General features: G+C 41.8%; 1 protein-coding gene across 6 annotated transcripts in view; it reads left to right on the top strand.

The window, feature by feature from the left end:
* Positions 1–27,093, top strand: part of grid1 (glutamate ionotropic receptor delta type subunit 1) — a 1,053,635-nt gene that overhangs the window by 865,762 nt on the left and 160,780 nt on the right. For 5 of the 6 annotated variants that reach the window (XM_062977385.1, XM_062977387.1, XM_062977389.1 and 2 more), the window contains exons 7-8: positions 3,122–3,283; positions 5,695–5,814. In XM_062977385.1, coding sequence (XP_062833455.1) covers positions 3,122–3,283; positions 5,695–5,814 — 282 coding nt within the window. The remainder of the gene's footprint in view (positions 1–3,121; positions 3,284–5,694; positions 5,815–27,093) is intronic. The other variant, XM_062977386.1, reaches the window with a different exon arrangement.

Genomic DNA, 27,093 nt, shown 5'->3' with positions numbered 1-27,093 from the left:
GGTCTTGATCTTCCCCTGTGGCCACTCCTAGGAGTGTGTGACTCCTGTGGTTGTGCCCGCAGGTTTATTGGAACACGCAAGCCCCCTCACCATGTCAAGGTGACAATCCATTGAGGGGGAGTCCTGTAATTAAGTAGCAGCAGACCAAAAAGTACACATATGTCAATTTTTCTTCTTACTGTATTCTGCATATTGCCCTTCCTACTATCTTATTTATATATTTTTGAGTAGACGTCAACATATGGTTACCCTATCCAAGATTTGTGTGGCATGATTTAGTCAGAGGACGTTTCCTCTTGTCCTACTCTGAGGCTAAGGGGCTGTGAGTTTCCAAAGGTCATTCAGTGGCTTTATATGGCTAAGTAGGAGTCTAAACTCTGGTCTCAAGGGTCCCAGTTCACCCCTCAAACCATCACATCACACTAGCTCAGAATATTTATTTATTTTTATCTGATGACATTCTTCTTACTCAAATTTCCAAAATCAGGGATGGGGTAGTGTAAAGAGGTTTAATAATGGCTGAGGTTCTTCTAGGCAGGGGTGAAATCTTTTTTTTAAAATCCCACCTCTGACACCAATTGCGGAAATGTGGAGGAGTTGCTATTAATTAATTATATTTATATTATTATTATATATTTTATATCCGCTGCCACCAGTTATGAAAGATGTTTCATTTAAAAGCTGCCACCAGAGGTAAAGATGTTTATAATGTGGCTACCAGATGTTAAGGGGATGATCAACTCTTGCCACCACTATGGGATGATATAGCCACTGGCTACTTAGAGAGGAGACTTTTAAAATTTTATTTTTCTTCTTTCTTGTTTGCTTTTGATGGTAATATAGATTTCAGAGACTGAGATGTTAAAAAGAACAATAACACTTTTACTCAGGCACAAGCTTAATGGTTACAGTAACTTCTTTTTAGAGGCACTTGGACTAACAGTTGCAAAGTTATATTGAGATGTTTCAAATTCCTTAAAACATCACTTCCTTCTCTACTGCTTTAAACTGCAGTCACCCTGTGAATTTCAATCACAAACTATCTGTTCCTTATCTGGAAACAGACTACCTTAAAATAAGTCACCAAACTTATTTAAAACTTGACTCAAAATCAAACATTTGAGACCCCTGATCCCTTCACTGAGGATCAGTCTTCCCTGTAATCCCTCCGATTACAGACTACCTTAAAATAAGTCACCAAACTTATTTTAAATTGACTCAAAATTAAACATTTGAGTTTCCCTGATTCTCTAACTGAAAATCACCCTTCCCTGTGCTTCAACAGAGCACAGACTAACTGCTTTTTAAAACATTCCCTCCTTTTTCTCCAAACGGTGGTTGGCTCCACCCTCGTTACTATGGCAACCTGTCTCAGAATGCTGAGCTGGCTACCATCCCCCACGCACTGGTAACTCTACTACTTACCCTTTTAAACACAGTTAAACATGACTTTTAAAACACAATTAAACATGACATCTGTAAACTAAAAAATTCACACTTCTTTACAGGTAGTTTTCACCTTTGAGCTGCATTCGGCTCCTAAGATGTGTTTTTGCAGGTCCTCAGGTTTCCTATAGGCTTAGAACCTCACCTAGGGCATCCCATTTTGCCTAGCATCATGTGAAAGGAGAGGGCTAGTGAGGCAAATATGTCATCCCACACATAGCTCCTTCTAAGCGAGGCTTTCCTCATCACATGGGGGAAGCATTGCCCTCTTGGAGAGGACTCATGGAAGACTCCTGTGTTGTGGGAAAAGCATGCAGTGATGCTTTCAATCCAGTTGGAGGAAGGGGCCCTGCCAGAAGTCACATGGGGGGGGGGGCTCCATCCTAGGATGCTAATTTCCCCATCTCAAATCCCCAGTACCCCCTAAAATATTGGAAAAAATCAGCTCCTTTTTACAGAATGAAACCATGGCAGAAAAATATGAAACTGCTATTTCCAAAATACTGAAAATGGGCTTACTGGAAAAGAGAACTCAGCCAGAAGTGACCTTGAGAAATGATTGTCAGATAGCACAGCCTGCCAGAAAGATGTGGGGACAAAAGCAGACCCTTTCCAGATTTAGCCACCCTGGATATAAACAGATAGAAAGACATATGCTCCAGCCATATGGGGAGAAGTTAATTCTGTCCAAAGAGAAGGCATAAATTTCATTGACAAAAGAGTAAAAGTAGAGTTTATAGGAGCAGACACCCTTCAAAAATGGAAAGTCCTTCCTTTTCCCATTGTGTGAATGATTTGAGGCCAGGCCTGGGCATTCTTCAAGGCTTCCTCACTTACATTGCCTCAGCTAAAGCATTTGTCCCAGGAAAGCTCTCAGAATGTGGCACTGAACACATACAGGTTTTGAGATACACTTTTTGATGAATCATTTTGTCTTGGTAGTGAAGGTGGAATCTTATACAACTCCTAATGTGACTTATTTTCTTTGCCCCAGAGGTGGGTTAAAGAAATAGTTTTTTCTGTTCCTTCTGCAGCTGAAATAGGAAGACTCCATAGTAACATCTTCCATAATTGTTTTCTTAGAGCAAAAGTGTTAAAAACCAACATTAACATTTGGACAGAAGAATGAGCTGCAGACAACGATCGCTTAGGACCTTTCCACAGTGATCCCAGATTATCTGTTTATCCCAGGTCATCTGGCAGTGGAGACTCATATATTCCAGTTTAAAGCAGATAATCTGGGATCATATCCTGGGATAAAGGGCAGTGTGGAAGTGCCCTTAGATTCAAATCTTATTGTAAGTTCTATCTAAAGTGGATCTTTTGAATTCGTGGAATTTACACAGGTGTTCGTTTACTACATTACAACTCATTCAACGGGTCTCTTGTTATTTGGGCTTTACCATAGGTTGGATATTCTTGTTATTTGGTGGCAATCTATTTTGAGACTTCTAGAGCTTTGTGATCTGATTTAGTGTTTACATTATTTGTGGTAACAGTACTGCAATGTACACATTATTGCAGAATCTTTTCATATTATTACAATAACATTACTGAGATGTGGCAATAGGAGATAATAGCTGTATCTCAGATTTGATTTGCCAGTTCTGTTAAGCCCTTTACGTTTTGGTTTTGTTTCTCACTCCTGTAAATCGTGGTTTGTTGCTTTTTGCAGGTCTCAAGCCTCTATCTCTATGACAGTGTGCTCATGTTGGCCAATGCCTTTCACAGAAAGTTGGAAGACAGGAAATGGCACAGCATGGCAAGCTTGAACTGCATGAGGAAATCTACCAAGCCTTGGAATGGAGGCCGTTCAATGCTGGAAAGTATTAAGAAGGTAAGAATAGGAAAATAGAAGCCAAATTTGCAGACTTATAAATTGGAAGGGGATAAGGCCTTTAGTCAAGAAACCCTTTACATTGTTGTGATAGAGCAGGACTGCAGAATATTAAGGGGCCCCTGGTGGCACAGTGTGTTAAAGCGCTGAGCTGCTGAACTTGTGGACCAAAAGGTCCCAAGTTCAAATCCCGGGAGCAGAATGAGCGCCCGCTGTTAGTCCCAGCTCCTGCCAACCTAGCAGTTCGAAAACATGCAAATGTGAGTAGATCAATAGGTACCACTCTGACGGGAAGGTAAGGACGCTCTATTCAGTCATGCCGACCACATGACCTGGAGATGTCTATGGACAACGCCGGCTCTTCGGCTTAGAAATGGAGATGTGCACCAACCCCTGAGTCAGTTACAACTGGACTTAACGTCAGAGGAAACCTTTACCTTTACCTAACTAGGAAATAGACTAGTGAGGATTCAGAGATTGATTAGATAAGCCAGTCAGTGGTGCTCAAGGAAGTATGCAAATATTCAAAGGGCAGTCTTAAAAAAATCTACTTCCTCACCCTATGGCTTTGGATAAGCAGTTGTGCTATGATGAATGATGAGAAAATAATAGGCCATGGAGGATTTCCAGTTAACACAGGAGATATTTTTGTTCTCTGTTCCTTGACAAATATCCACACCCTGAGCCAGTGATTTCCTTTAGCAAACATGCACATCTTGAGGCAATGATTTTGCTTCTCCCTAACAGGAAAAATGAGAGATAATTGAAGCAAACTAGCTTGTCACCTCTGTGAGCTATTCCTGAAGGCATCACTTGAATCCCAAAGCAGCTTTTCTTGTCCACTGTTTTCATTGTCTGGGGAAGAAGAGGGAAGAGTATAACAGGCTAACCAGAAGTCACATGGGGTTGGCCTCCAAAGGGCTAGTTGAATCATGAATAATTTTCATTTGTCCCTCCCAACTGTGGAAGGCAAGAGGCAAAGTGACTCAAAATGCAGATGTCTATAATCTACAGTGAAACGTAAAAAGGAAAGTATGATATGTCCAAACCAGTCGTAACCATCCCCGGCACCACAGATCACTTGGCCATCCCAGATACCCTACAACAGATTGGTATCAACATCTAAAAACAACAACCTATTCATTTAACCCTTAAGACATTGATGTATGTTTGGTATTCAGGAGCTACTCTGAGAAGAACTTATAAAGATGATATATTAATTACTGAACTGTCTTTTTCTATGCTCCAGCAATAGTTGAGAACACTATCAAGAGGGCAGTAGATTCTGCTTGTTTTTCATTTATTTGATTGGACAAGATTGTAACCAATCTAGAGACTACAACAGTTTTATGTTAAGACTTATGTGAAGGGTTGTCTTGTTGTACATATATATGTTAAGAACTGTTTATTTACCTCAATTCAACGCTGCGACAACTATTTTGATTGTTATTAAGTCAACAATAAGACTTTATCTGGTTTGATTTCTATTTGACAGAACTGACACTGAAACTATAAAGAGGAATAGTTTTTCCATAATACCTTTGTAAGTGTTGCTAAGTGTATTCCTTTATACATACTAATGTAGTTAAAGTGAATACAGGTAGTGGATACCTAAAGTAAAGTATTCATTGTAATATATACTATTAGTAAATGTAAGAGATTCTAGAGGGCTATGATCTACCACTGTTTCTAATCAAATCCAATTTTGATTAATGTTAATAAGATACCATCATCCCCTTCTTTGGCAGCTTGTATAACAAGTGCCACTAAAAGTTGTTTATATAGAAGATAATATTACATTACTAACATAGTACCTACACATTACATACCATACTTTCCTTTTTTACGTTTCACAAGAAACAAAGTGAGCCAACTGAGCTGCCCCCTCAAGGAGAGCTCCTTGAATCTGTGCTCATTTCGTCTCTTATCTCCTCTCCCTTCTATGAGTGGCCAGGATTGATGAAAAGGACCTATTCAAAATCTTTGTGGACCCTCAGATGGTTTGGGAGGGTTTGAAATTGGCCCACAACCTGGGTACCCATCTCTGATACAGCATACTGAAAATAAACTGTGGTTCTGTGCTATGCCTTAAGAAGGCCTTGTTAAAATCTGATTTAAATCCAAATGAGATATTATTATTTTGCCTTTGCTCTGTTTGCAGTTCCTGTACAGGCTTAATGGTTGCACAACACTATAAGAAATTATAGTCTTTGCTTTTTTCTGTAGACCATTGTGGGTGATTATGGAGGTTTTAATGGACAATTCTGTTTTCAGTTGTGGAGCTTTTAATGGGCAGTACTACATTTAGTTTAATCACATACATTTGGAAGTCACTTTGATAGAAGTATAAAAGAAGTTTTGGAAAGCCCGATTGTTTTCTGATCTTAAAACTGATGAAACTGTTTCTTTAGGGTCATATCACAGGACTCACAGGCGCCATGGAATTCAGAGAAGATGGAGCCAATCCTTATGTCCAATTTGAAATTCTTGGAACCAGCTACAGTGAAACATTCGGCAAAGATGTGCGGAGGGTAACAATGCTTTGTCTTTCCCCCTCCTTCCTCTTTTTTTTCCTTTTTCACTGGAGGAGAATAACGCTCTGCTTATTTGGGGAAATGCTATCATTTTCGAACAAATGGTAAAAGTAGTCTTGCTCACAATTCTGAAGTCGTTAGCTGTGGAAATAGTATTTTCTAATTTCTCACACATTTAAGCCTTGAAAGATAACATTTAAGACTGTCAGGAAGGAGTATAGCAAATTATCCTCAAATGGGCCGTTATTCCTTAATATATTCTGATACTGATTCTCTGAGCATAATAGTAGAAATGGTACAACTCTGCTCCTAGCGATTTCCAGGTGAATTATGGTGTAATTGGCATAAGTAAGGCTTCTCCTAGTCAAGACACTAAGTGGAGCATTACATTTCTAGTCTCTATAAAAATTTTCAGCAGAAACAAAAAAAATGGCAAGGAACAGAGTGGTGGTGAATGGTGAGGAGTCAAAGACAGACAATGTATTCAAAGAAATAACTATGTAGTACATTACATAAATGTATTTGTTTTGTTATTATCCCAAAAGACAGCTTGTGATAAAAATAAATCAAATATAATTGCATTGGGGCTGCTGTCCTGCACCTCTGCGTACTCTTAGCTTAATGCTTTTCTATTGTTAAACACTCTTGGGAAACAGGAAATGCACAGGCTTTTCCTGTCAGCTGTTTTTGTCCTAGAATTACTCCAGTTGTTTTTCTTCCAAATAAACAAATATCCACAGAATGTTTTGAGGAAAAGTATTACTTGGGAATGCAGGGTAAGGAAAGCATTCAGCACTGTTTAACTTTTACCATCAGCACAAAGGTTTATAGAAATGAAAGAGCCATCTGACTAATATTATGCATAGTTGCAGTGTAACATGCAGTTTGTGTCTCAGGGCCCTTCCAGACATGCCCAAAACGGTCTTGCTTTTTCCTAAGGCATCCAAATGACGGCTTTCAAACACCCATCCCAGTTCCTTGGGATCCTGGAGCCCAAAGGAGTGGGAGGGCGCTCCCATTCCCCCCCCCCCCCAACTTAACATAACATAACAGAGGGGCCTTCTTTCCAGACATGAATCAACCAAGGGCAGTTAACGACTCTAAACAAAGGATGCCCCAGAGGCAGGAAGAAGACAGCAGATAAGCTTTTCAATGCTAATTAAGGTGATTAACTACAACATTCACACTGACCTCTCTCACCCTAGACCTTCCACAGATATATATTAACCTCTTTGCTTAGTTTTCTCCACAACCTCTGAGGATGCCTGCCATAGATGTGGGTGAAAAGTCAGGAGAGAATACTTCTGGAACATGGCCATACAACCCGAAAAACATACAACAACCCTGTTTCAGCATAGTTGTACTTGCCTGTTGCTCATATTTGGGGCCTTGAGTTTGGGCTGGGTGAGGACTTAGGCTGGGTCTACAGTGCCATCCAGTCCAGTTTCAGAATGCTGATGAACTACATTGAACTGGATTATATGGGTCTACATTGCCATATAATCCAGTTTAATTCAGTTTATCTGCATTCTGAAACTAGATTCTATGGCAGTCTAGATTCAGCCTCGGTTTTTCATGCTCTTTGCATTAGGACCAATTTAACCGATTTGTGTTGTTGGTTATTTCTATAAAGACAGATATCCTTTTTAATATATTACATATTGACACAAAACAATTTTCCAAGTGCTATGTTATCTGCAACTTAAAGGAGGTTCAGATACTGGAGATATCTTAGGTATTTTTATCCCTACGAGGATGTAAATCTTCCAAGTATATAAATTCTGAAATTTTCTCTCTGCTTCATCAATAGAATGGTTACTGTAAATTTTTGAACACTATTCATACTCTAACTTGCTTGAGGTTAATTTGTGCAAAAATACATAGAACCATAGAGTCCAGGAATTGGAAGACACCACAAAAACCATATAATTCAACTCCCTGCCATGTAGAAATATACAACTACAAAATTCTTGAAGCACTACTTTATTTAAAGACCTTCAAAGAAGGAGTCTGTTTCACTGTCAAAACAGCTCTTAGGAAGAACAAAAAGTTCTTCCTAAGGTTGTGGTGAAATCTTTTATAATTTTATTCCATTGGTTCAGGATCTAGTCTCTGCAGCAGCAGAAAACAATTTCATTCCATTGCCTACATGGCATTCTACAAGTCATTTAAATTAAAGATAGATATAAAGCCATTCCTTAGTCTTCTGTACTTCAAACAAAACTTAACTCTCTAAGCTGTTCTTCATAATAGCTGATTTTCCAACCTTCTTTCATCTTGGTTGCCCATTTCTGGACATGTCCCAGTTTGTTATGTGGTTTTCCTGTGCAGAAAACGTATTTCTGGAAATCCCATTTATTTTGTACAAAATGCACCAATTCCTTAATAAAAATCCTGAATTTTACACATAAGATACATGCAAAAACCAATTTTTTTATGTGTAAGGACCCATTTCCAATATGAGGTACAAATTTCAGGAAAAAGGCATTCAATTATATTTGTTCCCCTCCACCGGCCAAATGTCCCTTTCTTTTTCCCTCCCTCCCTCTCTTTCTCTGTCATCCCCATCTCAATATCAGGAATCTCTTATTTTTTTAATTTTTTTTTTTTCGTGTCAGGAGCAACCGGAGTTGCTTCTGGAGTGAGAGAATTGGCCGTCTGCAAGGACGTTGCCCAGGGGATGCCTGGATGTTTTGATGTTTTACCATCCTTGTGGGAGGCTTCTCTCATGTCCCCGCATGGAGCTGGAGCTGAAAGAGGGAGCTCATCCACGCTCTCCCCGGGTGGGATTCGAACCTGGCAGCTTTCAGGTCAGCAACCCAATCTTCAAGTAACAAGGCTTTTATCCCTTAGGCCACCAGAGGCTCCTTCTTATTTTATTATTATTTATTATTATTATTATTATTATTATTATTATTATTATTATTATTATTTGGTGACCATTGTTAGTTGTTTTGAAAATTGGGTGTCTACACTACTTACTTTGTTCTGTAGTTATGTGACTTTTGTTTCTATTGTGTTACTATGTCCTCTTACGTTTTATGGATTATAAAGTACTTATTTGCTTTAATTATTTACAAATTAATAATATACTATCCATTAAAGCAATTTAAATAGTTCAAAGTGTCTTCACGAAGATCAAGAGTGCACTCCCATCTTTAGGTCTGCCTATCATAGGAAGGTCTGCCAATTCTAGGAAGCTGGCATATTGGCCAAAGCTGATAGTAAGCACTCCTGAACGCCGCATCTACCTGGGTTGACAATTGGAGAGGTGACAACAGGAACACTCCCAAGCTGTGACTACAATAATTCAAGAGGAGTGTATTCTCATCCAGAACTGCTTTACATTATTTTTTCATTTGATTCCAAAGGCTGTGGAAGGAATGTCAAAATGTATTTGTTTGGCTTTTTTGGGTTTCTCCAAATCCGATCTGCATTGTGTGGTGGTAGTTCAGGACTTGTCAGGCCAGTTTGATCTCTGGAGAGCAGCAGCTTTGAATATCACTTCTCTGCCTCATTGCTGCAACACTCATTGCCATTGTATTCCTACATTTGGCCAATGTCCATATCTTTCCTGATGTAGTGACCTGGCGATCACATCATGTAAAAATTATCTTTCATTAATATTTTTGAACCCCACAAAATTATTTTCAGTCCTTAGGCTGAGTCTTTCTAGAGAGCTTTACACAGTCAAGCTCTCAATCTTGGTGTAAGATAAGTAGCCTGTAAGGTTTGAAGCAACTTAAATAAGGAGTGTCTGTCTCATTGGCCTGCTGTTTGCTTATGTTTCTGCAAAATGAATTAATAATTGGCAAAGGCAGTGCAGGGGATGGATGAACTCATAATTTTGCTTCTGCATTTAAAAAGCTGTATTAAGAAAAAAACGGACTCAGCAGTTAATAGATCCTGTGTTGACTTGTTGAAGGAGGAATTTGCAAGAGGGAGAAAAGAGGAGGAAGAAGAGAGGTGGAGGAGGAGACAGGGAAGCAGCCAAGGGAAGACAAATTGCTATGTTGAATTCAAGTAAAGTTCAAGGAGGAGTGGAGGTGAAGCCAGTTGCTTTTTCCTCATTGAAGTTGTTTGTGTACTCTTCACTTTTATTGTGGTTAGTGGCTGCACTTGTTGGAATTATTTTCAACCTCTCCTTTTCAGGATGATTTGTCTGCCCATCAAGTCATGTGCCGTCCGCCAGACAATAAAAAAAACTATAAAGCTGAAACGTGCCGTCCTTTATCCGGGCGAACTGCAAATCCCTATAAGCTGTCCTAAAATATTGAACGACTGAGTCTGGAGAACTTCAAAAAAGGATGTTTATTCATACAAGGTTGTAAACCTGGCACAGATCTTAAAATTGCAGAAAATGAAACAAATTTCCATAGGTTTTAGTTGCAGAATTATCCCTGGTTCCAGAAGGCAAAGGTGATTATAAAACCACTATACCCTAATCACGCTGTCTATATTAGGAGAAACTCTTTCCTTCCCTATCTTTACAGCAAAGATTAGTTCTAGAAGCGATGGAATAACCCTGCTCCTCTAACTAGATTTCCTATTCCAGATCAGTATAATTCAATACTTATCTAATTTGGATAGGCTTAGATTGGCCTGGTTTTGAGGATGATTTGTCCCAGTTAGCCTTGCACAGCTCCAGCACGTTGGAAGACTATAGCCAGAATGAAACTCTAAAATGGAGACTAGACCCTGGTAAAAAGGGCGGTCCTAAGATGTTGTACTCTTTGACCAATCATTGCAAAGAAAACTGCAGCCAGCTCTTGCAGACTTCAAGCCACCTTTCCTGGGCTTTTGCAGCCAGAGGCTGAAACAAAATGCAAAGGAGGGAAAACAAACAAACGACCAATAAGTAAGGCAAACCATCATCCTGGGGGACGGAACACTCCCCGCTTAAATTCCCAGGATGTGGGAATTTACCTCTCAAAAACATACAAACACCTTTGCACATATGACAATACAAACACTAGAACTTTAAACATCTCCAATAAGCAACACGAGGTCACTAATTGGTCTGTCCAAAATGGACACTTTGTCTCTGTTGCAAGTCTTTAATTGAACTTTCCTGACCTTACCATCCGGGCAAGGAAAGGTCTTTAATACAATGCCCATGGGCCATGCATGGCGGGGCAAGTCTTTGTCCTTTAACAACACAACGTTGTTAACCTCAATGTTGTCCTGTGGGCTTTGCCAGATTCTTCTAGCTTGAAGCTGGCTTAAGTACTCAGCTTTCCACCTTTTCCAAAAGTGGTTGGCCAAGGACTGCACCTGTTTCCACAGGGCACGGTGAGTTCCGTCCGGAACTGGCAACATGATGTCCTTCCATCCTGGCACCTTTTGTGTCAAAATAAGTGCAGGAGTCAGTGGTTGTAAGTTCTCAGGGTCACTGGTAAGGGGAACCAGCGGCCGGTTGTTGATAATTGCGGTAACTTCCGCCATAAGTGTCACCAAAACATCATGCGTCAATGACCTATGACTCAAAAGCATGGCATTAAGGATTTTGCGACTAATACCAATCATCCTCTCCCAAACACCACCCATGTGGGAGGCGTGAGGAACATTGAAAGTCCACATAATTTGTTCAGTATTCGTAAAGTTCTGAACCTTTGGGTCTCTCCCAAACCTAGACACACAATTGAGTTCTTTGGTCGCACCTACAAAATTGGTGCCACAGTCCGACCGAATTGACTTAATTGGCCCTCTGAGGGCTATGAACCTTTTTAATGCGTTTAAAAATGATGAAGTGTCCATCCCTTCTATGACTTCTATATGGACAGCTCGTATTACTAAACAAGTAAACAAAACTGCCCACCTCTTGTTATTTACAACACCACCCCTGGTTTTCCTAGTGACAACCTCCCAAGGACCAAACACATCGATTCCCACATGGGAAAAGGGTGGGTCTGTCAAAGTCCTATCCTGAGGTAGTTCTGCCATCAACTGACTTTGACAGTTTCGCCTAAGGCGCCTGCGTTTAACACATTTGAAAATACAACTGTTGACCAACCTTTTGGCATTAACTACCCACAGACCTTCATTTCTAAGGGCTGCCTCAGTTAGAGTTCTACCCTGATGATGGATCCTTTCATGGTGATGCCGAACGAGCAGCAATGCAGTGTGACTATTAGGGGGTATGATGATGGGGTTTTTTATGCACGCCTTGAGTTTAGCTTTGGCTAACCTTCCTCCAACTCTCAAAATACCCTCCTTGTCTAGAAATGGGTTTAACTCATTTAGAAGACTTTGATTAGGGATGTTGAGCCCTTGCTCTAGCCTAGCTATTTCCTGCTTGAAAGCAGATCTCTGTACTGACTTGAATATGACGCTCTTAGCCTTTATCATATCCTGGACCTGTAAAGGCTCACTATCTTTGCAAGCTAAACGATGTATAAGCCTAGCAACTGCTCTAAGAAGACTGTGCCACTCCGAAAAACATTCAAAACGGTGTGGTTCCAGGCAAGATCTTTGGCCCATCTTGATTTCTGTGGTCATCTTGCAAACTTTCACCTCTGGAACGGACTCGGGCAATTCTGTAATATCGGTGGAAGAAAAGGCCGATGGAAAATTGACTTCGGTCAAGCATCTGGGGCCTGTCAGCCAACTTGAACTTAACACTCGTTGAGTTGAAGCTCCTCTGGAAGCGATGTCAGCTGGGTTGTTGCTGGTGGCGACGTGGTGCCACTGGCTAGGCGTAGAACTGGATAGAATGTTGTTGATTCTATTAGCCACATACACCTTGAATCTTTTGGTTGTGTTGTTGATGTAACCAAGCACAACTGTACTGTCCGTGTGGAAATGGACATCTTGAAACAAGTCTCCTATCTCTTGCTGGATGATGCGCCAGAGCTGGACAGCAAGAACTGCTGCACACAATTCCAGCCGGGGTATTGAAGTTCCCATAGGAGCTATTTTAGCCTTTGCCATGATGAATCCTGCGTGACAAAAATCTCTGTCCTTTTGTCGCATGTATGCCACAGCTGCTATAGCTCGCTCAGATGCGTCACAGAAGATGTGAAGTTCTGTGGTGGGTTCTATCATTACCTTACAGGGCGCAAATTGTCTGGGAACTGCGATGGTTTCCAGGCCTTCAGCTTGGGCAGTCCAGTTTGACCAAGCCGTTTTTATTGATTGAGACAGCTCTTGATCCCATCCTATTTTTTCTTGGATCACCTGTCTGAACAGAAGTTTAGCAGTGATCAGGACAGGAGCAGCTATGCCTAAGGGATCAAATATCCCATTGATGGCGGAAAGCATCTGTCTCTTAGTGTTCACAAACTGAAATTTAGATGCTCTTAACGAAAGATGGTCCGATTTTACATCCCAGAGAAGTCCTAAACTAGACTGGGAGCTTAACCCTTTGAATAACTCATGAACATTGCTTTCCGCTAAGTCTTCGGAGGGAAAGGCTTGCAAGATTTGTCTGCTGTTGGATAATAGTTTGTGCAGGCGAATGTTGGCACCTTTTAACAAAGCCTGCAGCTCATGCACTATTTGGATGGCTTGATGAACGGAGTCAAACGAAACCAGAAGATCATCCACGTAGAAGTTGTGGTTAACTATGCTGGCGACTTCTGGACTGAACTGGTGCCCAAACTCATCTGCGGTTCTTTTGAGGCAGTAGTTTGCAACGGCTGGAGACGGGGTATTTCCAAAGACATGTACGCGCATCTGAAAAACCCGAACGTCACACAAATTTTGAGTGTCCGCGTACCACAAAAACTTGAGGTACCTGCGATGATCAGGACGAACTAAAAAGGCGTAAAACATCTTGTGGATGTCTGCAATAACAGCAAACTCTTTCTCTCTAAATCTCAAGATGACTCCGAGCAAACTGTTTAAAAGATCTGGTCCCTTTAGCAAAACATTATTAAGAGAAATGCCTTGGCATGCGGCACTGGCATCGAATACAATTCGGACCTTGTTAGGCTTTTGGGGATGCGTGACTTTATGGAAAGGCAGGAACCAGTTTTCTTCATTGACCTCACTTTGATCAGAGACCTCGGCGTAGTTACTTTGGAACATGTCTTCCATAAAGCCAACGATTTGCTCCTTTACCTTGGGGTCTTTCTGCATCTTCTTCTTCAGTGACCAGAGTCTATTTTCTGCCACATGCCTGTTGTTTGGCAAAGTGGGTTTTTCTGCTTTAAAAGGCAGAGGGGCTATCCAATTTCCCTCGGGACTCCGGGAAACTTGAGAGTTCATGATCTCTAAAAACCTCTGTTCATCTTTGGAAAGCGCTGTAGTTTCATCCCTTTCGGAGACTTCAAAGATGGAAGAATACTCTGGTGTTATCCCCTGACAATAGACCGAGATATGACTCAAACAGCTATGCATTAGTGTGGGGCGACTGCCTTGAAGCACGTGCGCTTGACGAGTGCCCACCGACGATGGAGGGTGCATCCTATTTATGCACACTGGGCCTGTAACTGTCCAGCCTAGTGGTAGCAGCTGAGCAATGGGCGCCCCTGGAGGTCCCTTAACTTGGTCGTTCACATAGAACAAGTTCGGACAGTCCGCACCAAGCAGAAGGGCAATGTCCACATCTGGACGGAAAGCAGGTAAGGCGTTCTTCAGCTTTCGCAAGTGAGGATGGGCTTCCACGACTTCTCTGGTGACAATCTGCCTTTTGTTCCGGGGAATAGAGGAACACTCAATGAGGTCTGGTAACTCGAACAGTCTCTTCTGGTCACAAGAGGAGACAACAAAGCCGGATGCTATGCGACCCTGCAACTTCTTCTTCCCTACACAGGTGGACATGGTGTAGTCGACCGTCTGGGTTTTTATGTCAAACAGTTGGAAAAACTCTGGAGTCGCCAGGGAGGCGTCGCTTTGTGAATCCAAAGCCACGTAAAGTCTCTTTTTAAGCCAAGGTCTTCTGGCTGGATATACATCTGCTAGGCAGATGGGATGGCAGACTCTGAACTGGTGCACGTCAGAGCATAGTTCAGTACAGGCGACCGATGGAGCATCCTCCTGCATCCGTGACGCGGTCTGCATGTTGGTGGCTTCAGTAGATGACCCTTCTTTGGAAGACGTGTCCCCTTTGGCGCGGGAGACAGCGTCAGAGTTGTGCATCGCGGTGCAATGCTTAAGGCTGTTACACCTTGCGCATTTGACGTCCTCTTTGCAGTTGGATGCAAAGTGAGGAGTTGCTCCACAGCACCTAAAACATATGCCCAGCTTCTGTACAATCTGTTGTCTTTCTTTATAAGGCTTCTTGCCAAATTCCCGGCAGTTGGCCAAACTGTGAGGCTTTTGGTGAATGGGGCAGAGCACCTCCTTCACCTCTGACTTGGATTCGTTGGCCCTGTGCTGAGTTTCAACAGCCTTAACACTAACTGGTCTTTTGGCCTCTCTGGATGGTTTTTTCTCCACTTTAGGTGCCTTCTCTGGCTGGGTCCCTTGGTATAAGGTGGGGAGGCCCGTCTGCGGATCATTCCTTTCTCTGGCCGCCCTGGTGATGAACTGGACCAAATGAGAAAATGGAGGGTATGCCTGGGAGTGGGCCTCCTTGTAGTTGAAGACCTCCTGTCCCCAGCGTTCTTGCAAAGTGAAGGGCAGCTTGGTCAAGATCTGCCTCTGGGACAGGTGCTGATCGAGGCACTTCAAACCGGGCAGTTCTGGATTCTCCTTGGCCGACTCTAATTCCGTAAGGAGATCGCTGAGGTCCCACAAGAGTTTGAAGTCTTTGAGTTTCAAAGCTGGGAACCTTTGGAGCTTGTCCATAAGAGATGCTTCAATCTCTGTGCTGGCCCCATACCTCTGCTGCAACCTGGCCCAGGCCTTTTCCAGGGCTTTGTCGGGATCGGCTACGTGGGCTGCGTAGATCTTCTTAACTTGTGAGGATGAGGCTGGGCCCAACCATGCAGCCAGAAGAGTCAGTTCTTCCTCAGGCAATAACTTTAAGTCTCTGATTGCTCTCTGGAAGGTGGCCTTCCAGAGAAGAAATTCCTCAGGCTTGTCCGAAAACTTTTCGACACCCTTGTCCTTAAGATCTCTTCTGGGGCTTCTGATGATGGAGACAAGCTGGGACTCTGGCGTCGAAGGGAACAATTGAGGAGTTTGCTGTTGTGGAGTGGACTCCCACCATGCACCTTGCGTCAACCTTTGGCCTCTTGGAGGGATGACATCGACCACTGACGAATCGGTGGCTCCCTGTGCAGCTGTCTGTAAGGGCCAACTAGCACTTGGCCTTGAGGCCCTGATTGACTGACCTAGGGATTTAGCAGGAGGCACAGGTAGCTCGGGCAAGGGTGAGCTCCCCGCTATGACGCTCTGCTCTGCAGGAAACTCAAAAGTGACTTTGGGGCCCTGCTCTGGGTAAGGAGAGAAGTCTTCCTGTTCCTCATCCGAAAACTGGCTGTTTAAGCTATTAAGATGCACAAGCACCTTGGAAGAAGGGTCCTGCTTCGGTAACTGACTTACATTTTCTTCTGTGAGTGGCTCAATTAGGGCCTTGGCCAAAGTCTCAGCCCTTACCTTTTTGGCAGTAGCATCCATCCTTATTCTAAGCATTTCTATTTCACCTTGCCTTTGGGCCTGTTCCATTTGCATTTCGCTTTGTCTACGGGCCTGTTCTATTTGCAGTCGTTGCTCTTCTTCTTTAAAGGGAAGGGTGAGATCAGCTGCCTTAGCATCAGCCTCCGCCCCCGCTACCTTGCTCTTTAGCTCTAGACGTGCAGCCTCCTTAATGTGCAAGGCAGCTAGGGAAGAGATGGCACTCCCAGCAGCAGAAGACTTGCTAGAGTGGCTATGTTTAGATGATGCACACTCCCTTAGTTTAGATACCTGGCTAGAGCGGTTGGACTTAAGACTAAGTGCCACAGCAGGTGATTTTAAAAGATTGGTCTCATGGCTGCATAAGGAAGACTGATTTCCTTTTGGCTCAGACCTTAGATTAACAGATGGAGAACTAAATTCCAAGGCATCTAGAATTGCCCTCACCTTATTTTCTTTCTCATTAGTGTCAGCTAAGACACTCACTATTTCTAATTCTGAATCCTTGGCGTTAATGCGCTCGAGGACCTGGACTATCTTAGACACCAAACCCCTCCAAATACCGAAGGTCTCTTCAAGGTCTGTCTGTAATATGGATGGCACCCTTGTAATACCCAAGCTCTCAATTCTGTCCATTAATGTTACAATTCGCTCCCATGCCGAACCTAACCTCACATGGAGGAGCTCCTTTTCATCTATTAGATGGGCTAGCATCTTGGCTGAAGGGTGCTTTATCCTTTGGGGCCTTTCATTCCTACTTTCAGCCTCAGAAGGAGGTATACCATCTGCATCATCTTGAAATTGCATAGACATTATGTATTCTTAATAGCAAGTAAATTTACAACAAAGGCAAATGCAATATACCTGCAAGTAAATTTACAATAAAAGCAAATTCAATATATAATACAATTCACAGCACTTAACCATAGCAATATATATCACTAAGTAACTATACTTTACAAAGATTGTGACCTTTGGCGCCAAACTTTGGTAGGCAAGCTGCAAAATGCCAACTGACAGCAACTTGCCACTTGATACCTCCCTTGCCCGAGTGACGTAAACTGCCAAAATGGCGACTTCGCCAAATTTTCAAGCACCTTGTGCTCCGCGGCTCGAGGCCTGCCGCCGAAGGAGCACCGAGGCTGGCTTTGGAAAGGAGGAGAGAAGAGACGCCTCCTCCCCGCTGTGAAGGGAGGTCACCACCGCAGGACGATGAGACAGGTCACCACCGCAGGTCAATGAGGCAGGTCACCACCGCAGGATGATGAGACAGGTCACCGCCGCAGGTCAATGAGGCAGGTCACCACCGCAGGATGATGAGGCAGGTCACCACCGCCGGACCATGAGGCAGGTCACCACCGCCGGGCGACTGTCCCGGCCGAGATCCTAGCCACTGTGAAGACTCAGCCAGAACTTTCTTTTGGAGTTGCCAGGCTTATCTGGGTCCCGGCCTGGTGCTTCTGGACTCACCACCTCTGTGTGAGCCCAAAGACTGCTGCTGGAGCTCCGCGGCTCGATACCTGCCACCGAAGGAGCTCGGGGTAGATTGCTGGGTTTTGCACAGCCGTGCAATTGCAGAAACAGCCGCAGCTGAAGAGCAGGATACTGCAGAGGCTGAAGGAATGGCAGCAAGCTTCACTGCAACAGACCAACAAAATCAAAGTCTCTATGGCCGTGCAGGCTAGCTCAAGCGGAAAACCGCTGATCGTCCTCAAAACTGTGCCGTCCGCCAGACAATAAAAAAAACTATAAAGCTGAAACGTGCCGTCCTTTATCCGGGCGAACTGCAAATCCCTATAAGCTGTCCTAAAATATTGAACGACTGAGTCTGGAGAACTTCAAAAAAGGATGTTTATTCATACAAGGTTGTAAACCTGGCACAGATCTTAAAATTGCAGAAAATGAAACAAATTTCCATAGGTTTTAGTTGCAGAATTATCCCTGGTTCCAGAAGGCAAAGGTGATTATAAAACCACTATACCCTAATCACGCTGTCTATATTAGAAGGAGAAACTCTTTCCTTCCCTATCTTTACAGCAAAGATTAGTTCTAGAAGCGATGGAATAACCCTGCTCCTCTAACTAGATTTCCTATTCCAGATCAGTATAATTCAATACTTATCTAATTTGGATAGGCTTAGATTGGCCTGGTTTTGAGGATGATTTGTCCCAGTTAGCCTTGCACAGCTCCAGCACGTTGGAAGACTATAGCCAGAATGAAACTCTAAAATGGAGACTAGACCCTGGTAAAAAGGGCGGTCCTAAGATGTTGTACTCTTTGACCAATCATTGCAAAGAAAACTGCAGCCAGCTCTTGCAGACTTCAAGCCACCTTTCCTGGGCTTTTGCAGCCAGAGGCTGAAACAAAATGCAAAGGAGGGAAAACAAACAAACGACCAATAAGTAAGGCAAACCATCGTCCTGGGGGACGGAACAAGTCATCTATTTTCAGTAACTACCACCACCACAGATACAGACAATTTAAGCTAGTTTGTACATACCCCACTTCTGCTTTCCAGTTCGGAAGAAGGGACCAATATTGTAGCAATGCCCTTTGTAATCTTGTCTTTACAGCAGCATTTATATGCTGGTTCCATTTTATAAATCCAATCTTCTCATTTCTTTCTCAATTTGCTGGGACAATGCCAATAGGACCATCTCAAACACATGCTGTTTTTGACAAAAAGTTATGAGTGATAATGTTTATTATTGGTTACTCGATACCATTTCATAAACTTTGTTTCTTCAGTTATCATCTGTTTCTTCCAAAGGAATCACTACTGGTAGTGTTAGTGATTTCAGTCAATATTGATGGAAACCTTGGTTCGTAATTCTGATGCTTTTACTCCTGTAGCTGTTTTAGAATCTCACCATTGATAAAGCAGCTGATTTTTTTAAAGTTCAGTATACTGAGTAGACAAAACACAGGAAATTATCTCTATTTCCTGCTAGCACCACCCTGGTCCACTCTGTTCCTTCAAGGCCCTGCGTCCATGACCATCAAATTTTCTTTTTCTTCAAAACAAGAGGTACATTAATCATATATGTTGTTCACAACACAAAGATTGTTCAAAGAAGCCTCCTGGAAGTGTGATTCTGCCTTGTAAACTAAGTGTGTGGAGATGGAAGGAGTATTCAAAAATCTTTTAAAAATGATTGAAATATATTTTGTTTTGGTATCAAGAAGCTCTGGTAAGAAAAATACTGAAAAATTTGATGTGGGACAAGGAAATTGGGAGGATCTTGGATTCTGCTGCTAGACTTACATACCATATATATTTGAGTATAAGCAGAGTTTTTCAGCCCTTTTTAGGGCTGAAAAAGACCCCCCTCAGCTTATACACGAGTGAGAGTCCTGGCCAGCTTATATTTGGGTTGGCTTATACTCGTGTATATAGGTAATCAGAGTTGGACAGTCTTATCTTAAATTACAGTTTTATGTAAATATTCAAAAACATTTAAGATACTGATGCCTCAATGTAATTTTATTGGTATATATTTTTATTTTTGAAATTTACCAGTAGCTACTGCATTGTGTTGTCAAAGGCTTTCATGGCCGGAATCACAGGGTTGTTGTAAGTTTTGTGGGCTGAATGGCCATGTTCCAGAAGCATTCTCTCCTGACATTTTGTCCACATCTATGGTAGGCATTCTCAGAGGTTGTGAGGTATATTGACCTCACAACCTTTGAGAATGCCTGCCATAGATGTGGGTGAAATGTCAGGAAAGAATGCTGCATTTCCCACCCTTGTCTTATACTCAAGTCAATAAGTTTTCTTAGATTTTTGTAGAAAAATTAGGTGCCTTAGCTTATATTTGGGTCGGCGTATACTTGAGTATATATGGTAAATCCCCTAGGGAGGGAAAAGTTCAAATGCATCTACTTCAACCTAAAGGAATACTGAAAATCTTTGATTGCCTGAAAAATCCATGCCATGCTCATGCTCTGTTTTTAGGGTGTCCACCTCGCTATTGACTGGTAAAAGGAAAATTTAGAATGACCAAGCATTTGGAGTTTTGCATCATTTCCTGAGTCCATAATACTCGGCTGCATTTTGGACAGCAGATCCCAGCTTCTGTCTCCCTTTCCTTTCCCCATAAACTTTTAGTAGCAGAGTGACAGCCTTTTGAGAAAAACTGGGTGATGATTGGATGTGTCATTAAGATTCCTTTTGTTAAAGGTGTACATAGGAGAGAGCAGCAAAAAGTTTTAGTTTTTGGAGTCTTTCAGATTTCCATAAAATGTAGACTCGACCTGGAAAACCCATTTGATGAGAAATCTTGGTGAGATCGAACTATCATCTTGTATACCTGTTCATGACTCTAACATATCATTCTTGATCATTGGAGATGAAAAATAGTTCTAAGAGTGTAAAGATGGCATGACAGAAGTGCCATTATGTCTGTGTATGCCTGCAAGTTGCTTGTCGACTTATGCCAACCCCATTAATTTCAGATGGTTTTTTAAGCAAAATAATAATAATACTTAGAAGTGATTTTCCAGTTCCTTTCTCTGAAATATAGCCTATGTCACATAGTATTCATTGGCAGTTTACTATCTTAGTAGTAACCAGAGCTGACCCTGCTTCCAAGATCAGGTGGAATCCGATGTCTTTAAGATATTTAGGCCATATGTTTTACTGCTGTTACTGCTCAAACAGTTTTTAATGGTCTCAAAAATACTTCAAAAATTTGATACAGCAAGAACAATTAGGCTTCTTTTATGCTGTCTGCTCCTACTGGGCTTATATGGTGAAATGTGTGGATGGTAACTTTTTAGTAGCCCTACAATGTTGAATTTGTTTTTTTCGGTGAAGTCTACTCGGCTTTTAATTTACATCTTTGAAAACTTGAATATATCATTTTAATTTGAAATATTTCTGTTCTATGCTGTGTTTTTCTTAGTAGTATTATCTTCATGGTTTTTAATTATTCTTCTGATGTCTACTTAGTTCCTACTACTTTTAATTGATTTATCACTTTAAGTGAATATTTTATTATGTAGTTGCAGCTTTATGTGAAGTCTCTGTTTTTAATATTGTCAGATTGCTGGTTTTCTGTTTCAGGGTGCTGCCAGAAAGTCCAACAAAATGGCCATTCTTTCCTCCAAGCGTGCCTGAGTCTCTTGGATAGCACCACAGAGAAAAAATAGAACTTTTAATTGCATCAAATTAGTCTCTAGGTGATAATATCTAGTTGTAGCCATACCAATCTATGCTGTGAAAACCTTTTTTGAGATATGACTCAAAACATGACTTTCTTTAGTATAATTGGATCAAACTGGCGGGGGTAACAATGGGCTGTATGCAGTGGTAAACAAAAGTTTTGGAGTTCAGTAAATGCTGAGGAATGATCTCTTGCTGTAGTCTTCTAAGCACCAAAAGGCTGCTCTAGGGTGGTGGCGGAGGAATGCAATAGGATATCATAACATGTGCCAAAAGAATATAGGTCACAATTTCTTGGTTTCAGTAATAAATTACTTACTCTCTTTCTGTACACTATTACAACATTGTGATACCCATGATTTAGCACACTTCTGCTGACATCACAAATAGGTTATGATGATATACCAGGAAAGAGGTAAATCCTGCAGCTACCTGTTCTCTCATTTATGTGAACATAAAATCTCTGGCTAGTAAGGGAAATTTTCAAGAGGCTGAGAAATAACATGTATTACAATCCAACCCATAATGTTGACTATGTGATTGCAATACAAGTTCCATAATTTACTTGATGTATCTTAGAAAACTTCTTGATAGCGGTGAAATACAATCAGTCAAAAGTATTCAAGAATTCTTCTGCAATAATGTACAAGCTAGCCAACAACATCCACTTTATATGCTTCTTCTTTATTCAGAGGAATTTGCAAAACAGATTTGCAAAACTGTTTTGCTTCGCATAACTGAGTATATCCTTGTGAATGCTGAATAAAACTATTCATATGTTATTTCTGGTTACTGTGTATCAGAAATCCTACTTTGACTAATGATGACCCTTTGAATGAGAGACCAAAAAGAGCCCCAGTCTTTGAAGTCAAGGTTGTGGCTTCCATCTTTAATGTGGTCCTCTCCAGCCCCAGTTTAATTATCCTGGCTTCTATGGAGAGTTCAGGTCCGATTTATTCTGTCTCATACCTTATGGGGAAAAAAAGAATAGTGTTGTGGCTGCAAAGAATGATCCTGTCTCCCAAAAAAGCAAAAACAAAAATGGAACACTGCCTTTCAGTTTGCAAACCCCTCAAGGTGCTTCTAGTGTTTCTTTCAAAAGGCATAATTATAGTACAGTTGAGTCTCGCTTATCCAACGTAAACGGGCTGGCAGAACGTTGGATAAGTGAATATGTTGGATAATGAGGAGGGATTAAGGAAAAACCTATTAAACATCAAATTAGGTTATGATTTTACAAATTAAGCACCAAAACATCATGTTATACAACAAATTTGACAGAAAAAGTAGTTCAATACATGGTAATATTATGTAGTAATTACTGTATTTACGAATTTAGCACCAAAATATCACAATGTATTGAAAACATTGACTACAAAAATGTGTTGGATAATCCAGAACGTTGGATAAGCGAGTGTTGGATAAGTGAGACTCTACTGTATTTACGAACTTGGCACCAAAATATCACGATATATTGAAAACATTGACTACAAAAAGCGTTGGATAATCCAAAACGTTGGATAAGCAAGTGTTGGATAAGTGAGACTCTACTGTAGTTTGGATTCATTTTGACTACCATAGTGACACTTTATGAAGTCCTGAGCTTTGTAATTTGGTAAACACTAAAACTGTCTGGTTGAGTATTCCAAATATTATTTGAATCCCATAGAATGTTATTATTGCAGTTAATGTGGAATTACAGTGTTTTAATGATTCAGTGTGAAATAATAACCCACCTCTCCTTGAGACTCAAGACAGGGCACAACACAGTTAAACACCATTATAAAACATTATGTAAAATACATATATTAAAATAGACAGATAAAAGATAAAACACAAGACATGAGTTTAAGTTTATCATTAAAATTGACTGGATAGGCCTGCCAGAGGAGATAGATCTTTGATTGTCTTTTAAATCAGCTGCCAGATCTCTTCTGCCAGGTTGGAGTCTACAGAAGGCGATCCTGTAGGTAACCTGGACTCGAACCATATAGAGCTTTAAAGGTCAAAACCAACACAGAAACTAACTGGCAACCAGTGGAGTAACTGTAGTATAGATGTAATATGCTCACTCCTGGATGCTCCTGTAACTAGTTTTGAACTAATTGAAGTTTCCGAACTTGGTACCAATGTAAAATGCATTACAGAAGACCCGCCTTGAAGTTTCCAATGTGTGCACTATCATTTTTAGGTCCTCCAGTTCTAGGAGGGTTGCAGCTTACATATCAGCTGAAGTTAGCAGTAAGCACTCCTGACCATTGTATCTACCTGGGCTGACCTTTGGAGAGATGGATCCAAGAGAACTCCCAAGCTGTGACCACAGTCATTCAGGGGGAGTGTAACCCCATCCAGAACTGGTTGACACACTTCTTGGTTGCCCAAACTATCACATTGTGATGACTCATGGGCCATGTAGTCCCGTTCCTAGCGCTGTTGTGGCAGATGAAGAGGAAAACTTGGGTTTTCCACCATTTCAGCCAGAATTGGAACTTTCCCAGCCAGAACTGGAGCCCTTGCACCTGCAGGAGGATTGTCTTCCAGAAATCTGCCAAACAAGCCCTGAGTCAAAATCTCCCCCATTTTCTCGCCGTAGTTATTATCAACAACAAAAAGGAGTTCAACAGGCTAATCGCAGAAGCCTGAGAATCGCAGCCAGGCATTCAGCTGATTAAGACTGCTTTCATGAGAACCTTTAGGGAGTCATGCATCTGGACACAGAGATTGACTTTCGGTTCTGGTTCCCTAGAGAAGTGTTCTTTGGTGGGAACGGGACCCTATTTAGGTTCCTTGCCCTGAAGGAATTTTGCGGAGTCAATTCGTCAGCAACTGGAGTAGGTTGTGTGTGGACAGCGCTACTCCCGTTTCCAAGCCTTCGTTCCTGTTTCCAAGCCTTCGTTCCCGTTTCCAAGCCTTCGTTCACGTTCCCAGCCTTGTTTTGCTTCACGGACCTTGCTTTGCTTTCCAGGACCTTGCCAAGTATTTACCACGGATCTTGTCCCTGTTCCTTGTACCTTGTTGCCTTGTATCAAGCCTTGTGTTCCAAGAATCAAGTTTACTTCCTAGCCTTACATCAAGTTCCTTGGACTAAGAACCTTGTCATCTCCCCTCACTTTGCCTGGCAAAGTGGGTGTTTCGGTTATTGGATTACAACTTTGGACCTTAATATTTCATATTGGACATTGGTTCTTTGGACTAATTTTGACCTTTCCTGAAAGGTCTACTTCTGAACTATTTCCTACGCTTGCTTTTATTAACTTTATACATTTCCTTAATAAAGATATGAGATAGATTCTGGCCTCTGTGTTTGGTTATTGGTGCTCTGCAGCCTGGGTCGTGACACACATAGATGTTCTCCTTCTTCTCACACCCTTTTTTCAAGGAATTGCCTTGAAAGAAGAAAGAATTAATGACTTTTTCTGTTGGTGGAGGAGATGGGAAAACCATCCAATTGACTACAAAACCAAGTTCCCCTTTTCACTGGGGGCCAGCCCAAAACATTGCTGATTTGGACTGGCTCCAGATTCTATGGAACTGTTTGCAAGCTCGGTCCCTGAGCTATGTCAGTGGTAGGAGTAAAGTCCAGACCACCCAGGATGGTCACCCATATCTGGACTGTTATCCCTATCTTCTCAAAGAGACCCTTCTTTTCCCTGATCACACAGGCACATGGTCAGTGTTAAGTTGTGAATTTAATCTACATTTCATCAGTGGATTTAACTTGGTTTTTTCTCTGTGTATTTTGTTGTATGACTTTTAATAGAATCATAGAATAGTAGAGTTGGAAGAGACCTCATGGGCCATCCAGTCCAACCCCCTGCCAAGAAGCAGGAAATCGCATTCAAAGCACTCCCGACAGATGGCCATCCAGCCTCTGCTTAAAAGCCTCCAAAGAAGGAGCCTCCACCACAGTCCGGGGCAGAGAGTTCCACTGCCAAACAGCCCTCACAGTGAGAAAGTTCTTCCTGATGTTCAGGTGGAATCTCCTTTCCTGTAGTTTGAAGTCATTGTTCCGTGTCCTAGTCTGCAGGGCAGCAGAAAACAAGCTTGCTCCCTCCTCCCTATCACTTCCCCTCACATATTTGTACATGGCTATCATGCCTCCTCTTAGCCTTCTCTTCTGCAGGCTAAACATGCCCAGTTCTTTAAGCCGCTCCTCATAGGGCTTGTTCTCCAGACCTTTGATCATTTTAGTTGCCCTCCTCTGGACACATTCCAGCTTGTCAATATCTCCCTTCAACTGTGGTGCCCAGAATTGGACGCAGTATTCCGGGTGTGGTCTGACCAAGGCAGAATAGAGGGGGAGCATGACTTCCCTGGATCTAGATGCTATACCCTTATTGATGCAGGCCAGAATCCCATTGGCTTTCTTAGCAGCCACATCACATTGCTGGCTCATGTTTAACTTGCTGTCCACAAGCACTCCAAGATCTTTTTCACACGTACTGCTGTCGAGCCAGGAGTCCCCCATTCTGTATCTTTGCATTCCATTTTTTCTGCTGAAGTGAAGTACCTTGCATTTGTCCCTGTTGAACTTCATTTTGTTAGTTTCGGCCCATCTCTCTAGTCTGTTAAGATCGTTTTGGATTCTGCTCCTTTCTTCTGGCTATCCCTCCCAGTTTGGTGTCATCTGCAAACTTGATGATCTAACCCTTCGTCTAAGTTGTTTATAAAGATATTGAACAGAACCGGTGTTTTATCTCTTGCAGGCATACAGAATAGTGTTTTATCTCTTGTTTTAATGATGTTGTATTTTGTCTCGAGCCAAGCGAGGGGAGGGTAATAAATTAATTATTATTACTATTATTATTTGCTGATAACCTCAAAGGCACCCAGCAACAGATAGAAACTCTCTGGAGCTCTGCATCACCTGTTGTGGCAACAAAGACAACACAGCTCATTTCATCCATTTTGCCGTGTGCCAAGAAGGAAAGGGAATGAATGGTGCACTTGGCTGTGTGGGCAGTGGACCAGTTCAAACCAAAGAACAATCAAACTGTACCCAGAGCAAAACTCCAGAGCATTTTCCACCTTTTCTAATGAGGAATAAAACTGGCCATCCAGCCTCTGTTTAAAAGCCTCCAAAGAAGGAGCCTCCACCACAGTCCGGGAGAGAGAGTTCCACTGCCGAACAGCTCTCACAGTGAGGAAGTTCTTCCTGATGTTCAGGTGGAATCTCCTTTCCTGTAATATTGATGTCCATGAATAACCTCTGGTTGAAACTAGACTACAGTACCAGTGCAGACAACCTATTTTTGGCCAGTATTGTTCTGTGATTTTATAGCACAATTATGACTATGAGAGACCTTTTATTGTGATCATTTCTTGACCAAGTTCTAATGTAAATTATCTGACCTATTATTTATAACATGTTGGATGAACCTAATCAGTTCTTTCTCTCATATTCCTACATTGTTGATGCTAACTTGTGTTATGTAGTGTAAGGGTTTTGGAAAAGTGAATTTGGATGAAATGAGCTTTCAGATGATCAACATTCTGTTGGTAATCTAACAATGACTTCCTAATAGCCCTTAAAGATTTAATTCTTAAGGTCCAACAAAACACACCTGTATAGAAGGTCTGTAACATAAGTGCTCAACAATTCAGACTGT

The sequence above is a fragment of the Anolis carolinensis genome, chromosome 3, assembly GCF_035594765.1.
Source record: "Anolis carolinensis isolate JA03-04 chromosome 3, rAnoCar3.1.pri, whole genome shotgun sequence".
Lineage (NCBI taxonomy): Eukaryota > Metazoa > Chordata > Lepidosauria > Squamata > Dactyloidae > Anolis > Anolis carolinensis.
This window is presented reverse-complemented; position numbering and strand designations above follow the sequence as displayed.